General features: G+C 39.1%; 1 protein-coding gene across 1 annotated transcript in view; it reads right to left on the bottom strand.

Moving 5' to 3' along the window:
* LOC129178161 (protein kinase C-binding protein NELL1-like) overlaps positions 1 to 25,995 on the bottom strand; it is a 288,999-nt gene that overhangs the window by 183,508 nt on the left and 79,496 nt on the right. Inside the window, exon 5 of the mRNA XM_054770107.1 lies at positions 6,300 to 6,396. Coding sequence (XP_054626082.1) covers positions 6,300 to 6,396 — 97 coding nt within the window. The remainder of the gene's footprint in view (positions 1 to 6,299; positions 6,397 to 25,995) is intronic.

Here is a 25,995-nt window from a genome sequence, read left to right as displayed (position 1 = left end):
AATGCACCAAAAAGGGAAAGGCGTACGTTCTTGTCTCACATAGGGATTGTGGATGATGAAACTTCCAAAACCATTTTTTTCTTGAGTCTTTACTTTTTTTTTACGTATAACATTTAATACACACAAATTGCATCTTCTGCTGAAACCATCCTCAAAACTCCTCACATACTATGTATTCTTTCAAGCTTCCGAAGATCGAAACTGATGTTGGGATTGGTTTGGAATAGCTTGTCTTTTTGAAAAAGAACAAAAATGGCAATTGATGGTCAGGGAATTATGGAATGTCGGCATGCACCTTTTCTTTTGAAAATAACTTGTGAAAAAATACAATCATCATCCCCAACTACAGATTCTCTTTTTTAACAGACAATCACAGTGAATGACAGGCCATATCCAGCAGTACTAAGCTGCTAAATACACATCTCCATGATAACCACAGGGAACAAAATCATAAAAAAAAACAGAAAAACAATCTTGTAAACCCCTCACATGCACAGCCACACAATTTGTCCTTGAAACGGGTTGGTGGAAACATTAAAATGTGTCATCTCAAGAACATTTCCCATCAAGTTCCCGCCGCTCCGAATACGCGTGAAATCCATTCACAGTGCATTTGGCTGGCCTGGATGCAAGCAACACCTTGCCTCTATCTCAGAAGGAGAGCCTTGAGATGAACAGGTTTGCAGCACAGATCGAGAATGCATTCACACAAAAACTCACACACATGCACACACAGACTGTGTGCGCGGCGGCTGTTTCAGAAGAGATTGTCAGAAAATGTCAATCAGAATAGAAATGATGGTTTAGATCACAGATGTCTGCGCTGGTGGTGTAATATGACCATACATCACTGTCTATGATTAGCAGGTAATTTAAGTGAAACCATATATCTCATCTCTTGCTCTCTCTCTCACACCCACTCGTAACCCGTGTACACATACGCATACACAAGCAAAAAAATATTTCACATGACCTTAAAAAATGTATTTCTGTCACAGCAATAAGAATTATATAGAATAAATACATACAATAAATATAAATAAAATATCTAAAGATAGATATACCGTTATCCCTCACCACTTCTCGGCTCGAATTCGGCGGCTTCACTTTACCACGGTTCGTCAAAAACATCCATCCATCCATTTTCTATACCGCTTCTCCTCATTAGGGTCGCGGTGGCATGCTGGAGCCTATCCCAGCTGACTTCGGGCGACAGGCGGGGTACACTGGTGACTGGTCGCCAGCCAATGGCAGGGCACGTACAGACAAACAATCATTCACACTCACATTCATACCTATGGACAATTTAGAGTCACCAATTAACCTAACCTGCATGTTTTTGGAAGGTGGTACGAAGCCGGACTACCCGGAGAAAACCCACGCGCACACGGGGAGAACATGCAAACTCCACACAGAAATGCCCAAGGGAGAATCGAACCCAGGTCTTCCCGATCTCCAGGCTGTGTTGGCCATCGTGCTAACCACTAGACCACCGTGCGGCCCTTGTCAAAAACATATAAATTAATAAATCATGTTCTTTCGTGGTGAATTACAGACTATTATTAGTAAAAACAAAAGCGCATTGAAGCAAATGTTGCATGCTTTTTGCCTAAATTAAGCGTATAAGCATAAAAATGGCTAAATGAACTAAAATACAAAAATAAAGCATTCAGAATGTTATGGAAAGTAATGTAATGTTCAATGAGAGACACAAACACCAGACTTGATCGCCAGAATAACAGGCTTTTATTGTAGGTTTGAATTATCTCACAACAGCTACAATAATCACTAATAAAAATCTCTCATAAAAACACAGGCTACTGTTGCGGCTGTAACCCACACCAAGCTAAAACTCAACTCTTGAACCCCCAACGTCACTTCCTGTCCGGTACTTGCTCTTTTTGTCTACTATATTGGGTAATACGAGTGTAAAGGTGACTATAAGGGTTTTAGTTCATGTCTAGAGGGCTGTATTAAATGCTCTAGCTACAAAGTGTTCAATTTATAAATAAGGGATCCTACTTCGCAGAAATGCACTTATTACGGTCTGGTCTGGAACAATTAATGGCGATAAACGAGGGATTACTGTAACAGACGTCCTAGGTCTATACTTTCTATAAAACTTACAAATTGGGGTATTTTCTTGCATGAGTAGTACAGCATAATTAGTAGGGAACACATTTTTGGATAACTTTAAAAAGATTCATAATAAACAAATTCCATCAAAATAAGAGTGAATATGATACTTTCATGCCGCACGGTGGCCGAGTGGTTAGCATGTTGGTCACACAGTCAGGAGATCGGGAAGATCTGGGTTTGATTCTCCGCTGGGCATCTCTGTGTGGAGTTTGCATGTTCTCCCCGTGGGTTTTCTCCGGGTACTCCGTTTTCCTCCCACGTTCCAAAAACATGCATGTTAGGTTAATTGGCGACTCTAAATTGTCCATAGGTATGAATGTGATGTGAATGGTTGTTAGTCTATATGTGCCCGGCGATTGGCTGGCAACCAGTCCAGGGTGTACCGCGCCTCTCGTCTGAAGTCAGCTGGGATAGGCTCCAGCATACACGCGACCCTAGTGAGGATAAGCGGCATAGAAGATGGATGGATGGATAATACTTGTATCACCAGTGTGTTTTCACATCCATCATTGTAGAATATAAATGTATTTAGAAAGTGTCCAACAGTCAAAGTACAGAACAGCAATCATATAATAAAAAATTAAAAAATAAATGTAAAAACATTTTCAAAGATAAGTAAGACATGTATCATAGATGTATTTTGTATGTGTGCATTTAATGTTCGGAAATGTTGAAGGAGACAAAAAAAGCAAAGCCTTTACATTCATCACTGAAAACAGCTTACTCCAGAAAAATCGTATAAAATGCCATAATTTTGTGATGAAAAATAAAGAATTTCAGAAGGTATCAAGCAGATATGAATGTTGAAAACTGTCAAACAGGAGAAGGATACATGAGAACTTCCAAGCAGTGACTCCTAGACAGAGGTACGTAAGCAAATTGTGGAGGGTACGTGGAAACATTTAATTTCGAAGATGATCAGTAGGTATTCTCAGTCATTTCATATTAAGCCATACAACAAAATGCAACCACTAGTTTCCCCAGGGAGACAATAACCTGTGGCGCAGCTATGTCAAAATCATAACAGTAGTGTTATATTGAACTTATGGATAATTACCACGAAGTGAGTGAGGGGTACTCATGGTATGAGAAAAAGGCTCTGGGGGGAACACAAGACAAAAAAGGTTGGGAAACACTGGTTTATAGCATGGACCTCAGTAAGGACATGTAATGTCACAACAATGAAACACTAAGAATTGTAAAGCTGACCAAATTTCCAAAAGTTATGTTTGGCATTAAAAAAAACAACAACACTGCAAATCATCAAAAGTAAAGCACATAAACAGTGAAGCATGATGGTGGCAGCACGAGTTCATTGGGTTGTTTTTCCTCAGCAAAGACTGTGGCTTTTGTCCAGTTTGGGGATTATAAAAAAAAAGAATGAAAAGAAGAAATTGCAAGTTTTGGTATAGCCCAGCCACAGTCAAACTTAAATCCAACTGAAAATCTGTGGGTTGACCAAAAAGTGCTGTGCAGAAGAGAAGCCCTCACATTTTGTGCCAAAGAGAGTGAGTAAATATCACCAAGTCAAGATTTGCCATGCTTGTAGAAAATCAATTGAATGATAAAATTAACTCAAACAGTGCTTCACAGCAAATGCCCAGGGAAACACAAGTAGGTGCACACTCCCTGGGTTCATTAGTTTGTTATTAAGCCCCTTTGAACTGTGGCTCTTGTTCTTGTTCAGCAAAGCAGAAGTAAGCCAGAATTTGTGTTTACCACTCTGATAGCAATGATGGGAATGGGAGCGAGGCGGCAGATGCTGCCAAGACTGAATCATCCAGCGTTACTACGAGTGTAAAACGATTGTTTTACACTCTTTTAAAACCTTGCATCAATGCCCCACAACTACCCCAAAACCTTCAAATTTGCACTCCAGAAGACACCATCCTAGCCAAACTGCTGCTACTGCACCCTTCATGCTACGCCATTGTTCAACAGTAGAATTTATGAAAACTGTGTAATCGGGTGGATAATGTTTTTTTTTTGTCTTTTTTTTTTTTTTTTTACTTTGTCACTCTTCATTTTCATGTCTTTCCCTCCGGTTCCCATTCAGCACTTCAAAAGATACAGCAGACTGTTTTATCCTCTGTGCTTAGCAGGTTTAACAACTCCACACCTAGTTTCAGCTTTACAGTCGTGGCTTTATACATTTTTAAATACAAAAAAACACAGTCAACTCATCATGGTGTCCTCCGTACATCACCAGCTTTACAATACTACGGTTGCATTTCATGAATTTTCATGAAGCGGCACAGAGCAGACCACACACAGAGTTGGACGTCTGACAAAGAATTGTAAAATTCTATTATTGGGTCAAATTAGGAAATGAAACACCTCGAAAAAGACTCTTTATTGTGTGTCATGACTATCCCAGTAGGGAATAATCACTATGGACAATAAGTGGTTCATCAAAAATGCAGATGAACTCAGGTTAACTATATTAAAAGGAGCTGTATGCATCATGGATGCACCGTGTTACCAACAGTGGTTTAAAAGAACAAATTGTAAAATATATATATATATATATATATATATATATATATATATATATATATATATATATATATATATATATATATATATATATATATATATATATATATATATATATATATTTTTTTTTTTTTTTCCACAGTTTCTGTTCCTTGAGAATTTTATAGACACCACGGAAATATAATGCACTGTGGTCAGCACAAAATCAAAATAGTGTATAGGTCACTGGATATCATTTAGTTATTTTGACATTGCTGCATTTTACGTCCTCCAGAATCTTGCTTATATGTGACAGCAGCATATAGAACGTACAATGCAGAACAGTCAGAAAGAACATCTCATTTTTATCTGTCAGTGTGTGTGAAACTAAAACTTTTAAACATGCACTAAGACAGTGATGTTTTGAGGGACACACACTACCAAGACTGAAGACTTCATTTGTCGTCATTTTTCTCAGTGGTATGAATTAAGGTTAGCAGCGCAACCATTCAGCATCAAAAGTAACTCTCTACGATGACTTCAAATAAAATCCTCTATGCAGACAAAGTTTAAAACAAACCTAAGAGACCTAAATAACTTTTGCTGATGGTCTCTTTAAAATACATAAATTACATCTAAGTGTCCCTAATATGATGTGAGTCAACAGCTCACCCTTATCATTGTCTTAACAGTTGAGTTGTTAAGATTTGCTGTCTTAAAAAATAGGTTTGTTAATTTTCTGAAATGCTTAAAATGCCAAGAACACACACCGGTACAAATGTTGTGCATGCTTGGCGTGTGTCTGTGGTTGACTCTGATCGGGGTATGACAACTCTTCTGACACACCTAAGCAAAAGGTTCAGGATTCAAGGTGTTACATGCACACCTGTCAGCCAACATGCCGACTCAAACCTGTGTAAAGACTGCAGGGGAAATCTCCTCTTTCCTTCCGTCACGTCACACAAGCCACTTTCCACACCATCTGTCTCTGACAATCACTTTTAAACATGCCTTGAACACAGAAAGGTGACAGTCTTCGAGCATTGAAGCCAACCGCGGATAGGAAACCGCATTATAAAGGTGCTTTCAAGACCAGAGCTTTCCTCAGGAATAAGGAGCTCCTTCAAGCCTAGATGAAGGGGGTGAAAAAAGGAGCAGAGGAAGGCATGAAAACAAGGGGGAAGATTCAAAGAGATATACTTTACACCACAGCAGAGCCCAGAGGCTAATCAATATGTTACATAGAGAAAAAATAAAAGGCTCATTGATCGGGTGGGCCACAACCCCATTGAGGACAAGCGGCATAGAAAATGAATGAATGAATGATTGGGTGGGCAGGGGCGTGGGTTAAACAGGAACAAGAGCATATCTTTGACACAATCTGCCATGTCCTCTGCCTGCTCCCAGCATATGCAGGAGGTTGAAAAAATGAGCAGTGATTAAAAATCGACATTTTAATGAGCTTGGGAATACGAGTTTCAAAGCACACGCTGAGATTTCTGCAGCCTGTCTGTGAGCCCCATGGTACGTCTTCCTTCCTTGTGTCTTGTATGAGTACTTGGCTCCCTTCCACTCTTCACCCTCGTACAAATCTGGCCAATTATACCAGGCAACTTCAAATGTGAAGCACATTCATGTGCACAGGGGAATCACATGACATGTATGCATCATCTACTGAGTCTCACCTTGAATAGGCCGTGCTTGTGGCTGTGCTGTCCCAGCCAGACTCCACTGCCTGGGGTGAGCTCCATCTGAGGCGGGTCTATAACTCGCTCATAAATCCTGAGACAAGAAGAAAAGACAAAAGACTCAATATAGCTGGTGATGATAATAAAATAGACACATTTCTTTATTTGGGACACTGATCTATTACTGCTGAATAGGACAGTCAGTCCACTTTGTTCATGCGTGCTTCCCTCCTCTCGCTTCATGGGAAGCAAAGAGGAGATAGCAGCTTCTACTCTCCTCAAGCATGACCGTAAGGATCCACCCGACAGCACTCAAACACGGTATTGATATCTGGACCTGAGAAGTAGGCTGGATTAGAGATTACTGACACGGATATAAACAGGCTTTGGTATTATCAAGGAAAACGCCCTCAACATCACTCTGCACCATTTTATCCTGACTGAGTCAGGCATTCAGATGAAGACAAACTCCCAATGGGCCTTGGGATGGATATCAGACGTATTTGTCAAGGTTTTTCAACAGACATACTGTATGATGAGACACTCCACAGCCTACCCACCACCACGACCATCTACACAGCCAGATGGAGCATCATAAAGGACCTCGCCCACTCCACATACTCTCTGTTTGCCTCCCTGCCCTCAGGCCGGAGGAGGAGGAGCATCAGGAGCAGAACCACAAGACTCAACAACAGCTTTTACCCACAGGCTGCTGAACTCCTCACCACGGATGTGTGAATACTCCTCCACCCCCCTCTGAGACACACACATACACCCCTGCCCCCTTCACTGGCCAACTCACCATGGACAGGTGAATGGTCACACACTTGGAACATGTGTGGACAGGTGCAATATTGGCATGCAAATACTTTTTATCGCATATATTTGTGATTTTATATTTTTATACAATACTTTATAGTTACATTTCTTGGCTAAACTGGACCTCAATTTCGGACCTCATCATGTGCATGCATGTGTTGTTGGTATGACAATAAAGAATCCTTGAATCCTTGAAAAACATACAAAGCAAAAAATAAAGTTGTATTTTCATTTTAATTAGGTTGTGGAAAAAGCTTTAATTTTACGAGAAGTCAAAATATTATGGGACTAAAGTCAGAATTACGAGAAGAAAATTCACAAGAAGAAAGTTGAAATAGTTAGAAAACTAAAAAAAAAAACAACAGCAGAAATAAAAAAAACAGCTGTCGTAATAAAGTAACAAATACAGAGAATAATGTCAACATAGTAATAGAAAAAAAGTCATATTCTAACGAGAAAAAAGGCACAGTTTTACAATAATATACTCACAATTATTATGAGGTAAAATAATGTCATTTTAGTAGCATAGAGTTGAAATATTAAAGAAAATACAAACATTATTTAAGAAGAATGTTGAAATATTTGGGAAAAAATGTGGGAAAAAGGGCAAAGTTCATACTAATAATCGCTTTTTCACTTTTATCACAAAGCTGAGATGCAGTTTCTTCTTGAAATATATAACTTGTTAGCATATTTACATGTGTATACATCAAAGTGGCCCTTTCATTTTTCAGTATATGGCCCTTGGTGGAAAGTTATCCGATGTAGGGTGAATCTGAACATCGTGCATCCAATTTTTTGCAAGGTTCAGTCCTCTGGAATGTTCTGTCCTCAATCAGATTTGTTTACATTATACAGCATGTGTATGTGTGTAGATAGACAGTTGCATGTTGAGGTTACAACCTTCCACAAAAGAATAAGAATATCAAAGTTCTTCTTTCTGTCCGCATTTGAGCCCCTCTGTCAAATGTTTGTTGAAAGTTTATTGCATAGTGATAATGTTTTACAGTGCTGTGAACATCTAAACCAGGGGTCTTCAATTAAAATTGAGTAAGGTCCGTTCATGCAATTTTTTCACAGTGAAGGTCTGAACCTTATTTTGCCTTAAACTGTATCAAATAGACGAGTTCATATGAATATCAAATGTAATGAAACCCTGCACATCAACCTAGAACACAATTATTTTGCCATCTAAATTGCATTTAAAATAAAACAGGAGACTTGGGTGGATACTTCCCCTCGAATGATGTGTGTTTTGTCAAGTTGTTGCATCACCTGTGCACTTTTGAGCAGCTACAGATTCAGAGCATATGAGACGCAGTGGTTTGCAACTGGATTCTGTAAGAATGAACATATATTGGTCTGTCCATTCACTTTTAAAAATTCGCGTTTCTTTATCAACTTTTCTTACTTTTGAGCAAGCCATGATCCTCATTCAAAGATTAAGCGGCATAGAAAACGGATGGATGGATGGTTCTCCTTCGCTGGGCAAGTAAACAAACAATTTCATTGGCTCATTTTGAGTGATGTCACCGTGTTTGCTGTCACGTAACCGTAATAACTAAAGTAATTACGCCCGCGGGTATTAGTTTATGTTATTATTATACGTCCCATTCACTTTAATTGGTCACAGGTCTATAAAGGGCCATCACTGTGTCTGGACCCGGACTGAAGTCCACCCTTTGGTGATGGCTGATCAAAATTAATAACCAGATTTTAAACGTCAGGTAAACCAAAACTTTCAAAACACTTCAAACACATCTGAATCTCAATGTGATCTGACAAAAAAGTATAATTTGAGAGCTGTGTACATCTCCCACTTAGCTATATAGCAGATACAGGGTCATAACCATGAAAACTATGATCCATGGAAGACCGTGGACATTCCGGCTCGATAAATCACAAAATATTTTTCATATAAGTGGGGCTTGTTTCAAAAACATTAGAGGAGAAAAGGTAAAATTTGCAATCCAGAAAGGTCAGCAGCAGTGCAGGTAATTGCTCGTAAAAGCTCGATAAAAGTACCTGCATGCGTATACTGTAAATCACAACCACGTTTATGCTTTCACCTCAAGTGTGATATTAAGCCTTATTAAGCCGCATTCTTGTTTAACATTGAATAAAATCGTCACTGTGGAAAAAAGAAATGGAAGCGCTCCTAATCCCACACTAAACACCTCACACAGCAGCTCTGTCAGCTTTTAGCTCAACGTTGCGTGTGCATATGGTTGACTTCCAACAGTTCCCACCAACTCTCCAAATATAACCACAGACAGCTTATGCAAGCTTCCAGCATATGCAGGAAAAAGATTTAGCAAGTAAACAAAATAAACGCACGATACGTCTTAAATCATGGTTTAAACTGTTTAAAAGTGCATATGCTTTTTCTCACAGTAAACTCACATTGTTATAGATGAAATACCTAAAAATAACTTCAATCTTTATTTTGCCCATTGTTCTTATTAACCTTTTTCCGAATGCCCAAGTTTTAATATGATTCCGTTTTCAATGACAATTTTTGCCAAAATTTTACCTTGGTTCTTGTACACTGTCTCGGTTAATGTACAATATTGTGTGGAACTAACTGTTGTGTTTTTCCCTTTGCCATGTTGAATCCTGTGGTATGAATAAACATGTGGACGTATGCTTGGGAATATTCTCATTGAACCAGGTCATCGTATTCTCAGGGAATCACATGGAACGCAACTGGACTGTTGTCTTAGAATGATGCTTCGCCTCTCACCCTTGCAGGCTTCATCATGAGCATCATTACATGAATGGTATGCTAACGAAGGTGATACCACCCAAACAACCAACGTTGGCAGACAGAGGCATTGTTTCCATTGTTTCCTAATGATCGTCATTTGATACCACAAAAGAGTGAAACCATTCCTGTCTGGACATGCCTCCTCCTTTAAAGGATGAATAGTTTGGATATTGCACCAAATTATCAGACTAGAGCTGTCCTATCAAGTCTGTTGTGTTTGTCCCACCTAGTCTTTGTTAGATGTAGTTACTTATAGGCCTCAGACTTGCTCCTGCACCCGTGTAGAAGACGAGTCCCTGCAACTGTGTATCATTCTTCCTAGTACATCAAACTCATTTCAGAGACTTATTTGAAAGCATTGAAGATAACGAACCAAAAGCGACAAAAACCTTAATCTTTAAGCATGAACTGATGAAGCCTGCTCAGATGAGAGGTGAAACGTCTTCAAAGACAACCTGAACAGTCCAGTCCATGTGGGTGGATAGCCCTTGCATTGTTGTTTATTCAACCATGTTGGATCACACAGCCAACACCACATCTTAGGAAATTTAGTTTTCACAATACTACGGTATCCTGTCAGGCTAATTTAGTTGGCAAACTCAAATGAAAATGTTACACAAACTGGTCTTTTTGCCGCCGTATCATTACACGGACTCAAGTGTCCAAACAAAGAATCCCATGCATTGGTGGTTTAGTTTTGTCATGTTATTAATACAGTCCGACTGTGTTTGTAGCGTGTCTTGTAACGTGTGTTTGTAATACAAAACATGCCTGTGAGCCTGCTCTCACCTGCGAACCGGAACAAGAAGTCTTCTCCCCCAGCTCTGTTACCCATCTATGACGTGATCACCGGTTGACTGTAGTTCTTTGCCAACTAACACAGTTACGCCACAAGTCTCTCTTTTTTTTATTGATCAAGGCTGCAAAATCACCCACTGTGAAGCCAAACAAATATAGACGTGGCAGCAGTGCCAGCAGAAAAAATTAAATTTTAAATGGACACTTTGAAACTGATTAATCACGACAACCGAGATTCCACAGTATTGGAGGTACAACAAACTGAAATAAGAATTTGCTTTGTCCTAGAAAAAAAAACAACTGTCAAATTTAAAAGATAAAACCACAAACATTTGAATCAAAAAATAATAAATTAAATGTATTTTTATATGCAGCAAATGGTTGATGAGGCACAACCACCAGTTGTAAATAATGCTGTTATTATTGTAGCAGGATGGACTTTGTCATCTACCCTATTGAGTATGGTGTTGCCTACTGTGATTGAGCTTCCAGCCAATCACCACTAGGGGCCGCCTTATAAAGAGGTGCTGCCTTTCTGGTGTGGTATGTAGCAGTGCTGTTTGTGTAAGACAACTAGTAAAGTGTATACACAGTTGTATTTGTGGCCCTGCAGCTGAAGCGTGTCCCGTTCCATTGTGAAGAGGGTTGTTAGCTTCAGGCTGTCCCATGTCCTCCAGGCGATGCCACCAACAGGTATGTGGTGCCAGCTGTTTGTGGCATCAAGCCACTCGTGTAATCTTTGGTATGCCTACAGTTTGGCTGTTGCTTCATGGTGCCTGATCCCCCCCTTTTTGCTACATGGAAACTTCACTGATGCGGAGTTGTGGTGGTGTGCGGCTCAAGCCCCCGCCCCACATCCCCCTCCACCACCGTCCACATTCACAGCTCCACCTGTGATGATGCTGCTGTTTGCCTTTGATATTGACATTGCTAGCACGTTGCCCTCCCTGCTGCCAGAGTTTGGTTTCAACATGATCCTGCTGGCTGGGCTTCGTTCTTTTAATTTGTTTGGCCTTTTTGCTGGCCAAGTTGCCATATAACGACTGTTCTGTGTGTGCGTGCGTCCATGGTCGCGTTTTTGGTTCAGTTAGTTGAATTTATTCATTACTGTATTATTATTTTAGTTATAGTTATTAGTTGATATATTATTTAGTGTACATATATATACTTGTTTTTGCTTTGGCATTACTTTTGTTCTCAGTGAGTAATTGATGACATTTGCAACCCAGTAGAGGAGAATGAGAACAACAACAATGTACTGGAGAGATATTTGACAATAGCATTCGTTTCATCAACTAGTTTGTTCTAATATCTTACTTGTGCCCTTTTTCAAGATGATTAATCCTTCCTGGGATTTGTTCTTAGTCACAAAGAATAGAATACAATAGAATCATATTATATACAGTAGATCATTGCACCGTTTGACACAAACAAAACGTGGGGAGTGCACTTTATAAAATACAGACAGATAAAAAAAGGACATTATGGTTAGGTAATTAAAATAAAAATAAGAAAACACAACTACTAGGAAAACCATGCATATTTAAGTAAAATACATTTTAAAATAGTGGAAATATGGATATGAATATATATATACTGTTATCTGTGTATAAATTTTAAAAAACGCAGTACTAACCCTCAAGGACACTTACTGTACCTTTCTGAGTCGAAATGGCTGAGCAAAATAGTTGGTTATTGTGTTTTCTTTCGTTATGCATGTGTTATTTTTAATCAAAAGTTATCATTATACTGAATTTTAGTAACTTTACAGAGTACTATAAGCAATTATTGCTCAGAGAGGATTTCAGAAATCACAACAAACTGTGGAGCCATCGAACCAGACCCATCACTCTACTCATATTCACCAAAATAGGGCAGCGTTGTTCCACTTTTACACAGCTTCTCTTGACCTTTATCAGTGTTTGTGAGTGGCCCACATCTCAATATAGATGGTGGAGGCAGGAAGGTGAATGCCTTGGCTATCATTCCTCAGACAAATAGATCGAGACAAGAGAAATGTGATAAGGGCTGCGTTATGGCCAAGTAGATCAGTGACAACAGCATGTGGTTTAGTCTGCCTCTGTCTACTGCCCAAGTTCTTTATTCACGCTATCTGAATCCATTTTTATCATAAGAAATAATGTAAATTCAATTCATCCATTCCTGAAAGCCAAAAATGTTAACACATGACATTTTTTTTAAATAGTTTTGCAATTACTATAGTTTAACATGCAAAACAATTCGAAATGTACACAAGTACATATAAATGATGACTGAAAGGGATAAATTAAAATTTAAGGTTACTTTTACATTCACTGAAGATGTGATTCTTGCAGCGAGACACCACGCGGACACCACCTTCCTGTTTTGCCGTGAGTTATTTCTTGAATTCAATACTGTTTCTCACCTCAACAATCCAAAATGGAGCCAAAGAAAGTTGCAAGAACATTAAGACCACAGCTGGACTCACGCAGTGTATTAATAAAACGACAAGACGCGAACCATATTGTACGTTAATCGGAAAATGTGCGCAAACCAAAGAAAAATGTTGGCATTAATTTTCAATGTTAACCGGTAATACTAACCAAGGGTCCACTATACTTAAATTGAATTGACGGTCATGTTTATGTCCACCTCTCAGACTGAAGTTGCTATCAAGCCTTCTGACCAGAGTCTGGTATAAATGGATCTAAGAAGGAGATTAGCAGTTATAATAATACATGAGATTGGGTCCACGAGAACGAGACGGGGCGGGATTTTAACATTACTTTTGAGAAAGTACAATGAAAAAATGACAAAATGACAATATATTGCAAACTACTAATTTAATTTCTACTATGTTACCTTGCATTGCTGCTCATGAGGCTACACTCTTCTGCACTTTGTGTATATGCTACCAGCCCCTCCTCCGCCCACCGAGACAAAGAGACTGTATGACTGACAAAAGGGTTCACTACGTTGATGTCGTTGTTGTATGGAAGAAACGCGCCAAGGAGCTGAAACCAATGCAGTGAAGTGAACCCTCTTCCTGTCTGTTTGGAGGTAGGGATGAGGGAAACAGACACACATGCAGATGGCAATATATTCAGACCGGAAAAATGATCAAGCTCATTTTCATTTTTTGTGTGATTAATTCATTTATTTCTTATCATCCTAGTCCTAGTGCCCATGAGATTTTTTTTTTTTTTCTGAACGAGAATCTTGTCACGTTTTAATCTTGCAAGATCTTGTGACACAAAATCTTGTGTTGTCCCTGTAGAAATGTTGAATCCAGTTTGGTTTCTTTAATTTCAGGTTTAAACACACCACCAGGTGCAACCTCACATCACTTAGGCTCTATAAAACTGGTGTTTAACAGCATCCTTTACACCAGTGGTCCCCAGCCATTTTGAGTCCACAGACTGGCTTGTTTCTATCAAACCTCTGATGAAAGAACAGGAAAAAAAAGAGGGAGAGACGTTCACTTTAGACCTCATAGTAATATAATGCTATTTTGCCATACACCAATGTACATACCAACATATCAAATTAAAATACTGTACAAAAAATGCATACTGACTCACCACTCACCATGTTTGTGTTCCACGCAGATGATGTACCGCTTATTTTTGTTTTGGAAGTGGTCAGTACCGAAAATGTAGTCCTACACAAGTAATTGTATGGTAATGACAACAGCGTCTTCAGTGTCATTTTGGAAAGTTCTGGATAGTTCATTTGAACTTTAATCCAATGATAGAACAACGAACCGTGTGCTGGTGGTTGTGGGCGTATGATTTACACAGTGATGAAAATGTCTTTTGACATTAAGTAAGTAAGAGCTGTACCTAGAAACATAGGTATGTGTGCCCCATATGCACACACACATGCCATGATCGCCTACGTGTGCTGTTACGACCAAAGGACTAACCTTTTTCCTGTCTCCTCGTAAATCTAATTTTGTATTACTCCTTTGAGTGATTCTCAATTGCCTCCACTTGCTGAGAATGAATATTACAGTATAACCATCTCATTGACCTGGAAGTCGCTTCAATTCAAACAGAGCCCTTTTCTCAATTTCCTTAATGTATAATGTTAGATTAAAGAACGGGCCATTGAGGTAAAATTTAAATTTGTAAACTCTAGCAGACTCACGCTCATTGGCCATAAAACACAATCTGATGAGTTTGAATATGACAGTTTAAATCAGTGATTCTCAACTGGTGGGTTGTGACCCAAAAGTGGGTCGGGCTCTTCGCGGGCAAAAAAACAAATCATACGAAAACAATCTTACGCTTTTATTCTGAATTGTAATGTAATGTGTTGGGGTGTTATGAGTTAATACCCCTTAAGGTGGCGAAAACGATCTGTAGTGCTATTTCAAACCTGCAGTCATAGAATATTGTGGTGAGCTTTAGTCGCACGGGAAATGGTCAGAAATGTTCAGATTGGTCAAAATAATGCTTACGCACTAATGTTTACAAACACTTACATACATGCAAAACTATACCCACATCTACAACCCGCAAGGCATGCTGGATAACCTTGTGATCCCCAACACGCCGCACATGCAATTTGGGTCGCCATTTGTCATTAAGGTTGATGGTGGGTCCCACTGCCAAACCCGTTGAGAACCACTGGTTTAAATGATGCCTTTACAAGCAAGAGCATTAAGGAAGCATGCAGACATCAGCTAAGGCAAACAATAATACCAAAGGGAGGACCCTTCTAACATCAACAACAGCTTGTGAAATACTGCTTGTGTAAACTTGTGCAGCCCCAAGCAGTTGGTTACAGATATGAGCAGTCAGAATGGTTGACAATGTGTATTGTGGTTGTAGTTTGCAGTACATCATGCTGAGAACTGTTTCCAATATTTACTTACTTGTGGTAGGGCTAGTGGTAGTGTCTATATAGTGGACATTACGAGAGTAAATGCACTTAATATTGTCTCCACTGGTAATGGGTATTATGTAAAATACAAATAGTCGCCAGTAAAACCTGACTTGAAACTACATTTTACCAGCTGTCTCTGTTTTTATGTGTTACTCCTGCCAGTCGTAACATAGTGAGTTTGTGAACATGCTCAAGGCCAGCTGTGCCATTACGAGCCAACATCCATATGCTCCCTCAGTGAACCTTGAGATCAGTTAAACATAAAAGCATCGACTTCAATTTTCAACTAAAGCAGACACCTTTCCTAGGCTTTCTCAACACTGTGAGGAAACATATTATGAAAGAGGGTACATAAAACTGTCAAAGCACGTGAGAAGAATATTTCTATACATTGTATCTATGAATCTTTCATGGCAACAAAGACACAGCTAGTAATACAAACAATATTGACAGATTGATTTGCTATGCAAATATGGAGACACCTGGCCTGATTTTTGGAAGCGAGTGTCTGTCTCACAAGCTTTGTTCATTCCTAAGGTGTTTGACGGGGTTGAGGTCAGGGCTCATGCAGACCCATTTAAGCCGTAAGTAGTGATGTGATACTTCCGATACCAGCTCTTCATGCTCTGAAATCGATTCTCAAATCAAAATACAGATACTTCCTATACTTCAGTCATTTGAGGTTGTTTGTCTGAAACGTTGACCGATCGTAAGATTCGAGATTCAAGAGATTTATTGTCATATGCACAGTAAAACAGGCAGTTATACTACGCAATGAAATTCTTGTTCTGTTCATTCTCCCCAAAAAAGAAAGAAAACACAAGAAAATGAATAAGAACAAAAGAAACATTAATACCAATAAATTAAGCAACAAGAGCAGAAGAGACATTAATACCAATAAATAAATAAATAAATCAAGTGTGTGTGTTGCGTGCGGCGTGTGTGAGTGCATCGTTGAGAAGCCTGATGGCCTGTGGGTAAAAGCTGTTTGCCAGACTTGTGGTCCTCGCCTGACGGTAGGAGTGTGAATAATGAGTGTTGTGGATGTGTGCTGTCCTTGATGAGGTTGTGTGTTCTTCGTGGGCCTCGAGATTCATAAATGTCTTTCAGTGACGGGAGGGCTGCCCCAACAATGTTCTGTGAGGTCTTGATCACCCAACGATCATCTCTTTGGTCTTATCTGTATTGAGATGGAGATTGTTATCATGACACCAAGCTATGAGGTCCGCCACCTCTCTTCTGTATGATGTTTCAACACCACCAGTGATCAGTCCGATGACTGTAGTGTCATCCGCAAATTTAATGATGCTGGTGTTGTTCTGGGAGGCCACGCAATCGTAGGTGAAGAGCGTGTAGAGGAGTGTGGACTCAGCACACACCCCTGTGGGGTCCCAGTGCTCACAATTCTTGAGCTGGATGTACGGTTGTGGACTCTGACTGACTGGGGTCTGCCTGTGAGAAAGTTAAACACCCAGTTACAGAGGGAGGGAGACAGGCCAAGTGTGAGGAGCTTATTTGTGAGTTTGTGGGGGCTGACTGTGTTGAATGCAGAGCTATAGTCTATAAATAGCATTCTGACTTATGTGTCCTGGCCCTGTAGGTGAGAAAGGGCTGTGTGGATGGCAGTGTTGACTGCATCATCAGTGGACCGGTTCTGGCGGTATGCAAACTGTAGAGGGTCCACAGTTGCCGGGATGCTCTTTTTGATATGGGTCATGACTATCCTTTCAAAGCACTTGATTATAATTGGAGTGAGTGCTATAGGGCGATAGTCATTCAAGCAGGTCACATTGCTCTTCTTGGGTACGGGCACTATGGTGGTGGACTTGTAGCATGTCGGTACAGATGCTTGTGCAAGCGACAGGTTAAATATGTCAGCAAGCACATCAGCTAGCTCTGATGAGCAAACCCGAAGAGATGTAAACGTAGCCATGTGTGAATTGTGAATAAACATTTCAATCTTTACGTAGTTCTTCATAGTTAATCATTTATTTTAATGGTTTTATTAATTTATTTATTTTCTTTTTTTATTGCTTAAAATACAATTTTTTAATATGATTTTGTCCTCTGCTTGGCTATATAGTAAATCACCCCGCTACCTCAATATGCTTCAGGGTTTAAAATAAATAAATAACTTAATAATGAATTATTACATTATTAATTAATTTAAATTAATATGTCTTTTTTTTATTAATCATTCATTTCAATATTCAATTATTTAAATTAATAATGCAATTGATTTAAATTCATTATTTAATTAATAACTTAATTAAATGTCTTGTATTCTTTATGCTGTGATATGAAATACACTACTTTCAAACATTTACCAGACACATGAGGTGAATTTGCAAAGTATTGCTATCGGATTGGTATCGCCAATACCAGCCTGAATTTTACTCGGATCGGAAACAAACTTAGTGGTATTGCACATCACTAGCCAGAAGAGACTGTTCCCAAAAATATTGACGTATAGAATTGTCTAAAATGTCTTGGTGATATGAGGACTTGTGTGAGCAGCCAGAAGCGTCAGACGTTGAGCTATGGCATCGCTACTGTGAATGATAATGCACGTAATATGGAAGTGGCAGGGCAAGAGTCATTGCGTGCTTTTAGCACACTATAGACCTTGCGCCCTGTGTTCCAGCGTCACTCGTTTGCTCGGAATGTGTGGCGGTGTTAGTGTCCAAGCAGAAGCTGTAGTGATTCTACACCTGATCAAACTTACTTAAGATTTGTCAGCACTTCTATCATCCATGCGATACTAGCGTCTATTTCAGAAATTCACTACTTCCTCCTTCTGCATGTCATCTTAACTGTAGTTCTTCTAGCATAAACATAAAACTAATCTACTGCAATTTGTTTTACATTTGTCATTTCATCACTACACGTCAACATAAATGATTAGCAGTCGCAGCTACAACTGACGTTTATTATTTTAACTTTTATAATCGTTTTAGTTTAGTTTTAGTTTTTGTTTCAGTTTGTGGAAAGATATGCAACAGTTAAAAGCATCATGCTTAGTTCATGCATGCAAAGTTATAAAACATTTCAAAATGTACCTGCATTGTTTTGTGGCTTGATTAAATAAGAAAGAATGTTTGTCCAGTCCTTTATTTGTCATTGTAGTTTTCTCAAAAGTAACGTTAAAATAGAATCTTGTTTCGTTCCCTTGAACTCAGTATTTTTTCTCGCCTCGTCTTGTCTTGATGTATCGTTACACCCCTAGTCAGGAGATTAAAGGTTTGAGTCTCCTTCTGTGCGTTTGCGTGTTTTCTCTTTGGATTTTCTCCGGATAGTCCGGTTGCCTCCCACAACCCAAAATCATGCATGTTATGTTTACTGGAGACTCTAAATTGTCTAAATTGTCCATAGTTGTGACTGGGAGTGTGAATGGTTGTTTGTATATATATGTGCCTTGTGATTGGCTGACGACACGTCCAGGGTGTACCCCACCTCTCGCCCAAAGTCACCCGTGACCCTAATAAGGGTAAGTGGTATAAAAAATGAATTAATGAATGAAGACTAGGGGGCTAATTCAGAGGTTGTTAATGTGTGAGTTCTGACATTGGCAAAGCACCAAATTACAGTGTAAGTCAAATTAAGCCTGATAAATAGTAAAATGTCAACAGTCTCACTTCTTTCAACACACATTAGAGGTGAAAGCCATCCCCTTCCGTTTAAAATTACGCTCTTTTCAACCAAAAAATATAACACCAACAGCTGGTATATGTTAGCAATAGTGTTTTTTCAAAGAATATAGTGTACAAAAAATGCCTATATTCTTCCCAATAACGAGTTCAACAGAATGAGAATTGTCGTTTGGCCAAAAAAAGGGGGGTTGCGTTCATGACTGTCACACTTTCCTATAAGTCCTAGTTTCCCAAAGTGGGTTACACACACCCCCAGGGGTATGCCAGTTGTCGTAGGGGGTACGTGAATAAAAATGAAAAACAATAGCGCCTAACATTCACAGTGTACATTGCGCCTGAACGCCTCAGAGCCTACAAAGAGCATAGAGCAGAAAGTTGTGCATTTCTGTGTGTGTGTTATATGAACCAATAAGTAAGTTTGGTGATTACATTTGTCCAGTAGGTTACAGTGTTTAATCTTGAAAATGTCATTTGTATTTGTGCTCCAGCACAGCACAGCGGTGAAAACCTGTCACTGTGTGTGCGTGTCTGGATGAGAGAGTGAGGGTTCCCCAAAAATAAGGCTTTATTGCCAGTTGTATGTATTTTTGTACTAGTGGTGCTACTGATTTATCGTTTTTGTTAAACTTTCTCCTTCAATTTGGTATCAAATTAATACGCAGACTTAAATCATAGCGATCACGAGTGGACAAAAACAGAGAAGCTCAAATTCAACCCAAACAGAAGGTTCCCTATAGACAGGAATGCATGATATGTAGGACGATTACTTATCTATTTATCAGCGCTCATGTGAAACTTCTTCCAAATTTGACCATGCAAAACACACATTTTTGACCTGGAATGACTTATTTAATTAATTAATTAATTAATTAATGTTCAACATTTCAAGTCAATTCAGATAAAAAAAAAAGGTTTATGTTTTTTTAAATGTGCAGGAGTAGGGGGTACATAGATTCAGGTCAATTGTCTGAAGGGGTACGCGGCTGTGAAAAGTTTGGGAACCACCGCTGTAAGTTACTACTGTGTCATTTCTTATTCAATGAATGTATGCATTCCTAGGGTCAAATTGAATGAGCAACACAGAACACCAAAAGCAGTTCTCAGTGGCCTGCTGCTGTCTGTGTCCGCTTAGCTTCTGGACTTTGGACTCCAAATGTAACTTTTTACCACAGTCACATTTTGTTTTTAAAACAAACAAGCAATGCGGTTAGTTCAGAACTGTTTTTTTGTTCCACGGGGAAGTGTATATCACTTTCATGGGGTAGGTACTAACTTTTTCAAATGTCAGTAAACAACTGTATTATCTTGTTGTCATTATACGCATTATGTATTGTCCTGGGCCGTTGGCCAACACAGTAACAGCTTGGAGATCGGGAAGAGCTGGGTTCGATTCTCCCCCTGGGCATTTCTGTGTGGAGTTTGCATGTTCTCCCCGTGCGTGTGTGGGTTTTCTCCGGGTACTCCGGCTTCCTCCCACATTCCAAAAACATGCAGGTGAGGTTAATTAGAGACTCTAAATTGTCCGTAGTTATGAATGTGAGTGTGAATGGTTGTTTGTCTATATGTGCCCTGCAATTGGCTGGCGACCAGTCCAGGGTGTACCCCGCCTGTTGCTCGAAGTCAGCTGGGATAGGCTCCAGCATGCCCCCGCAACCCTAATGAGGAAGAAGCGGTATAGAAAATGGATGTATTGTCCTCAAAACACTATTTGTGTGTTGTTTAATGAACGGGCCACACGGTGGTTTAGTGGTTAGCATGTTGGCCACACACAGTAACAGTAGAGACCTGTGTTCGATTCTCCCTTGGTCTTTTCTGTGTGGAATTTGCATGTTCTCCATGTTCTCCATGTTCTGCATGTCCGTGTGTGGGTTTTCTCTGGGTACTCCGGTTTCCCCCCACATTCCAAAAATTAGGTTAATTGGTTAGGTTAGGTTAACTGGCGACTCTAAATTGTCCATACTGTAGGTATGAATGTGAGTTTGAATGGTTGTTTGTCCCTGCAACCAGTCCAGGGTGTACCCCGCCTGCCGCCCGAAGTCATCTGCGATAGGCTCCAGCATGCCCCGGCGACGCATGCCCCCGAGAAAATGATGGATGGATGTTTAATGAACATAAAAACGTAGTGTGTCCAGCCCTATGATGGTGACACTATGACAGGGGGTCTCCTATCTCGCCAGGTGATTTTCAGTAGCTCACCAAAGGGTCAAAGAACTCTTATACTCGTATTTTATTCTAACTGTTGAATTCAGACTTTAGGTCATTATACTGTATATTGACAAATGACCACAAAATAGCATAAATAATATGACCACACATGTGAGTGGAGTTCTGCTTGGTAAATAAAGTCGTGTACAATCGAAATGTTGCCAGTCATAAATAAAACACAGATAGTTGACATAGTGATGACAGATGGCGACCCCTGCAATCTGGACACTGAATGTATTCTGTTTTTAGTTGAGAAGGACAGATTTCTATTTAATAAAAACATTTATTTGTATTATTTTATTCTGCTAATTTTGTTTTCTTGAGCTATAAAAATACTTCGGTTTAATACTTATTAAACGGCAAAAAAAAGACAATCCGCAGAAACTTTTATTTTTTTAAGAATGACCTATTTGCCAGAGGCCCTTGGAATTGTCTAACAGCGCCGCTGACCAATACCACTTATCATAAACTGAAAAATGTGCAGTTAATCCATGTGATCGGTATCGGCCAATCTCACTCATGGATGATCAGCAGCATAAAACCCTGATTGAAGCATCCCTACATTAAAGGTATCGTGTACAGTATGTGCCAGATTAGATGTCACCAACTCCTTTCATGTTAAAATTTATGGATGAAATATAAATAAATATAAATATAGTTTCCTAGACAAAAAAGTAGTGTGACTGCACTAGTACAAAGTCCTGGAGGTTGTGTTTTATTCAGCCAGTAGCTTCAAAACTATTGCCATGTGTTGCCGAGTCACAAATCATGTTCATTCACACCCACTCTAGTGAGCATTAGGAATATGTACTCTTTCATCAATGCAAAACAAACTCACTCCACACAGTGAGGCGTAAATATTCAATTGGAGGAACCAAATTATTTTTAGAGGAGAAAGGAGAAATACATTACAGTGCACCAGCATGAGCTAAAGTAAACACGGTGAAGTAAAAATGTCATCAGCTGAAGTTGAGTATAAGGGTATAACATGCATCCAACAAAAAGTCATCAAAAAAAGCAAACACAGTATACTATGGCTATACTATAGTATACTACGCCATTTCTGGCCCACAACAATTTTTTTTTAATCGGCCCTCAGCAGGTTCTAAAATACAATTACCACAGCAAAATAATAATAAAAAAAAAAACAACAGCAAAAATGGAAAAAAAAAGATCAGTCATTTTTATTAGAATAAGGACAAAATATTAGGATAATAAAGCTATAATATTAAGAGAAAAGTAGCATAAAGTTGAAATATTAAAGACAAAAATATGCATTTTTTTGGGGTCATATTATGAGAAACAAACAAAACAAAGAATAAGTTACGTCAGAATATTATGAGAATAAAGACATACTGTAATATCACAAGATACAAGGTACAAGTAGAAAGTTTGAATATTTGCAAATAAAATAATAATACAAAAAAAAAAACTAACTAAAAAATGTAAAAAGGAAAGGTTCATACCAATAAGAATACACTATGGCACCGATGACACAGATGCAGGTTGTTTTTTGTTTAACATAGCATGCGGCCCTCAGTCGAAAACATTCAGACACCCGTGCCATAGATACTTTTAATGCAATAAGACTGAGCAAGAAAATGTATGAGAAACAACTTGTCTCATCCTCTCATCGGTGTCATTCTGTGGCTAACGCCAACACACGTAAAGTTGTCAAACTCTTAAATGAAATATGGGAAATAGAAAAGTTTTCAGAAAATTTTCATTAGGTTGTGTTGTGGTTGGGGAGTGATGTGCACTGCTGTACTTTTCTGTTGTCATCTTTTTTTGGCAACATTCAAAGCATTACATATTCAGCCTGCTGCCATGGCAGCACTAAGCATCTAGATCTCAAAAGGGCATCTGTCAGTCTCTCTTATGCTTCCACTTCTAAGCACTGTGAATGAATTAAACTGTACCGTCGCCACTGTAACTACAGAGTGGTTCCGTAGAGAAAAGACGCAAACACGATGGTCTGTGATGGCGATTGGACTCACTGCTCTACTGATCTTACAGTAGAATGAAATATAATGGACAGAATATTTGCAAGATGAGATTCTTTTGTGTTTACTTGTATTTAAAAAAACAGTAATGTGTTGCAAAAGACTTAAAAAGGCATATTTAGAAAAAAAAAATATTCAATGAAAGTAAGCCACTATGATAAGATAACAGTAGCCTGAATCTAGAGCATATTTGAATTTGATAGCAGATGTATCATGTTTAATGGATGAAATGACCCAATTTCTTTATTCCCAGCTTGTTGCTGAGGACAGGACTGGCTTTACCTACGGTATGCAGATGAAGATAGATCGTAATCAGGTGTTGTCATTCAGTTCTTAAAAGGAACACTGTGTCCCCTTCCTATCTGTAATTACATCACCTAAACAATGACCTTATCTGCTGATAAAAACTCCTCTCCTTTTCTGACATGATATTGTAACACTGCAGTTCAATTTTAATTGGGGATATAAAAATAGGCTGGTAGAGTGTGTATTTATGTGTATGGTTGTCCCGTGGGTCTCCTTGGCACACCTCCTCCTGCTATGCCTCATGACCAGCAGGAGCCCTGAGTTTGGGCGCCTGCTTGGAGGAGGTGGGTTGGCGCTTTTAATGACACACTCCATCACACCTAACTCAAGACAACAGCACAACCAGCCCCACGTAAGAACCCTACTGGAGAGCCCCAATCCAACAAACTAACATTACTGGAACAGCAGGCTGATATAAGCTTAGCAAGGCTAATGATAGCTGAAGTCCAACAGACCGTTTGTCTCATTGATTGTGACCAAGGCATTCGTGGACTCATTTGTCACACAACAAACTTTGTGGAACTGTTGCTCACGGCTAAAAGTAAATTGTTGTAATTATAAATGGAGGGCAGGAATAATGCAAAATCGAAGCAAATTGGATTAATCTCAAGCATGAAGCTGTTAGAAAACTTTGTTGCATGTCATCCTACCAGCTAAATATTAAGAATAGTTTTCTTGTCACAGGAAGTCAGGTCTGCATTATGGTGTTAGTGAGGGTTAATAGTGTGGTCGGCTTCCTAAGTGTATTAAAGAATATTAAACAAAGCCACAAAATATAATAACTTATGAATTCATTGACATTTCAAACTACCCTTGATTAGGCTGCCTGGCAGGGAGTGTAATTACTCCAACACTCTTGCTTCAGCTGCTACACAAGATGCAGCCATTGATCTTAAAGGGACTGTATGCAGCAGTTTCTCCCAGCTGCCAAGAAGAAGGTGCCAAAATTTGAACATAGGAAAAGCATTATTGCAGTTATACCAGTGATAAGTGAATTTCCGCGAAGTAGGACTCCTCATTTATAAACTGAATATTCACTGAATTAATATTTATTGAAATAACCCCCTATGGTCACATGTATGTTCATTTGACCCAATTTAGTAGATATGATCAGTGAAAATAAGCTATTTAAGACACAACTAATACACATGCTCGTGTGGAGGACAGGAAGCGATGTCGGGGGTTCAGAGGTGAGTTTAAACTGATCATGGGTTACGGACACAACAGTAGCCCCGTGATATTATTATGATTGTTATTATTACCAGTATGTTATTATTATTGTGTCTGTTGTGAGATAGCTGTCTATCGATTATTGTGGTTAATTGGTTCCAGACCTGACCGCAATAAGTGAATTTCCACTAAATAGAATTCAGTATTAATGAATGGAATATTTTCGTAATTAAAGCATACACAACCTGTTTATGGGCTTCTACATATGGTTTTTACCATTATTACAGCCCTCTAAACATGAAATAACACCACTATAGTCACCTTTACACTTATTACCAGTGTAGAGTATAGAGTGTAGTGTAGAGTGTAGACATAATAATAGAAAATAAGACATCTTAGACATACATAAGATAAGATAGGCTCACATGTTAGTATTGACAGCATATTTCCTGGTGGCTATTGTCTCATCAATGTACTGACACCTAGAGACCAGTGTAGAATATAACTCTACTGTCGCTGGTTATGGTTAAGGAGATACACAGGATGCACTTCAATCACTTTATTACCAAGCAGAGAACACATGCAATGAACATCCACACAGGAGCTGCAGTCGGAGACTGGCTACACCGGTAACCTGCTTCTAGCACTCGGTTAACAGTTAACTCTAGCCAGCTGACGTCACACACGTCACTCCCCCACGCCCGGTTCTTAAAGGCGCACACAACAACTCATAGATACTGTATTACACTTCACATCACATCTTTTGAATGCCTTATATTTGTATTTTTGTGCATTTATGCATTTTAATGCCTGAAAATGCTTAATTTAGGCCATAAATACGTACAATTTCCTTAGATATGCGTGTATTTTTTTTACTAGGGATTCTCCAATCATCCACGAGTGAGATCAACCGATACCAATACCGATCACATGGATTAACTGCACATTTTTTTCAATTTATTTATGCTGAGCGGTATTGGTCAGGGGTGCCGTTAGACCAGGGGCCTCTGGGACCAAGAGCTATTTTGGGAACCTATCCCCCGCGATTAACGAGGGAACACTGTACATAGGAAATAAACTGTTCAATAATTATGTTTTAGCTC

The sequence above is a fragment of the Dunckerocampus dactyliophorus genome, chromosome 3 (genome assembly GCF_027744805.1).
Source record: "Dunckerocampus dactyliophorus isolate RoL2022-P2 chromosome 3, RoL_Ddac_1.1, whole genome shotgun sequence".
Classification (NCBI taxonomy): Eukaryota; Metazoa; Chordata; class Actinopteri; order Syngnathiformes; family Syngnathidae; genus Dunckerocampus; species Dunckerocampus dactyliophorus.
The sequence above is the reverse complement of the archived record's forward strand: the minus strand, read 5'-3'. Positions and strand labels throughout refer to the sequence as shown.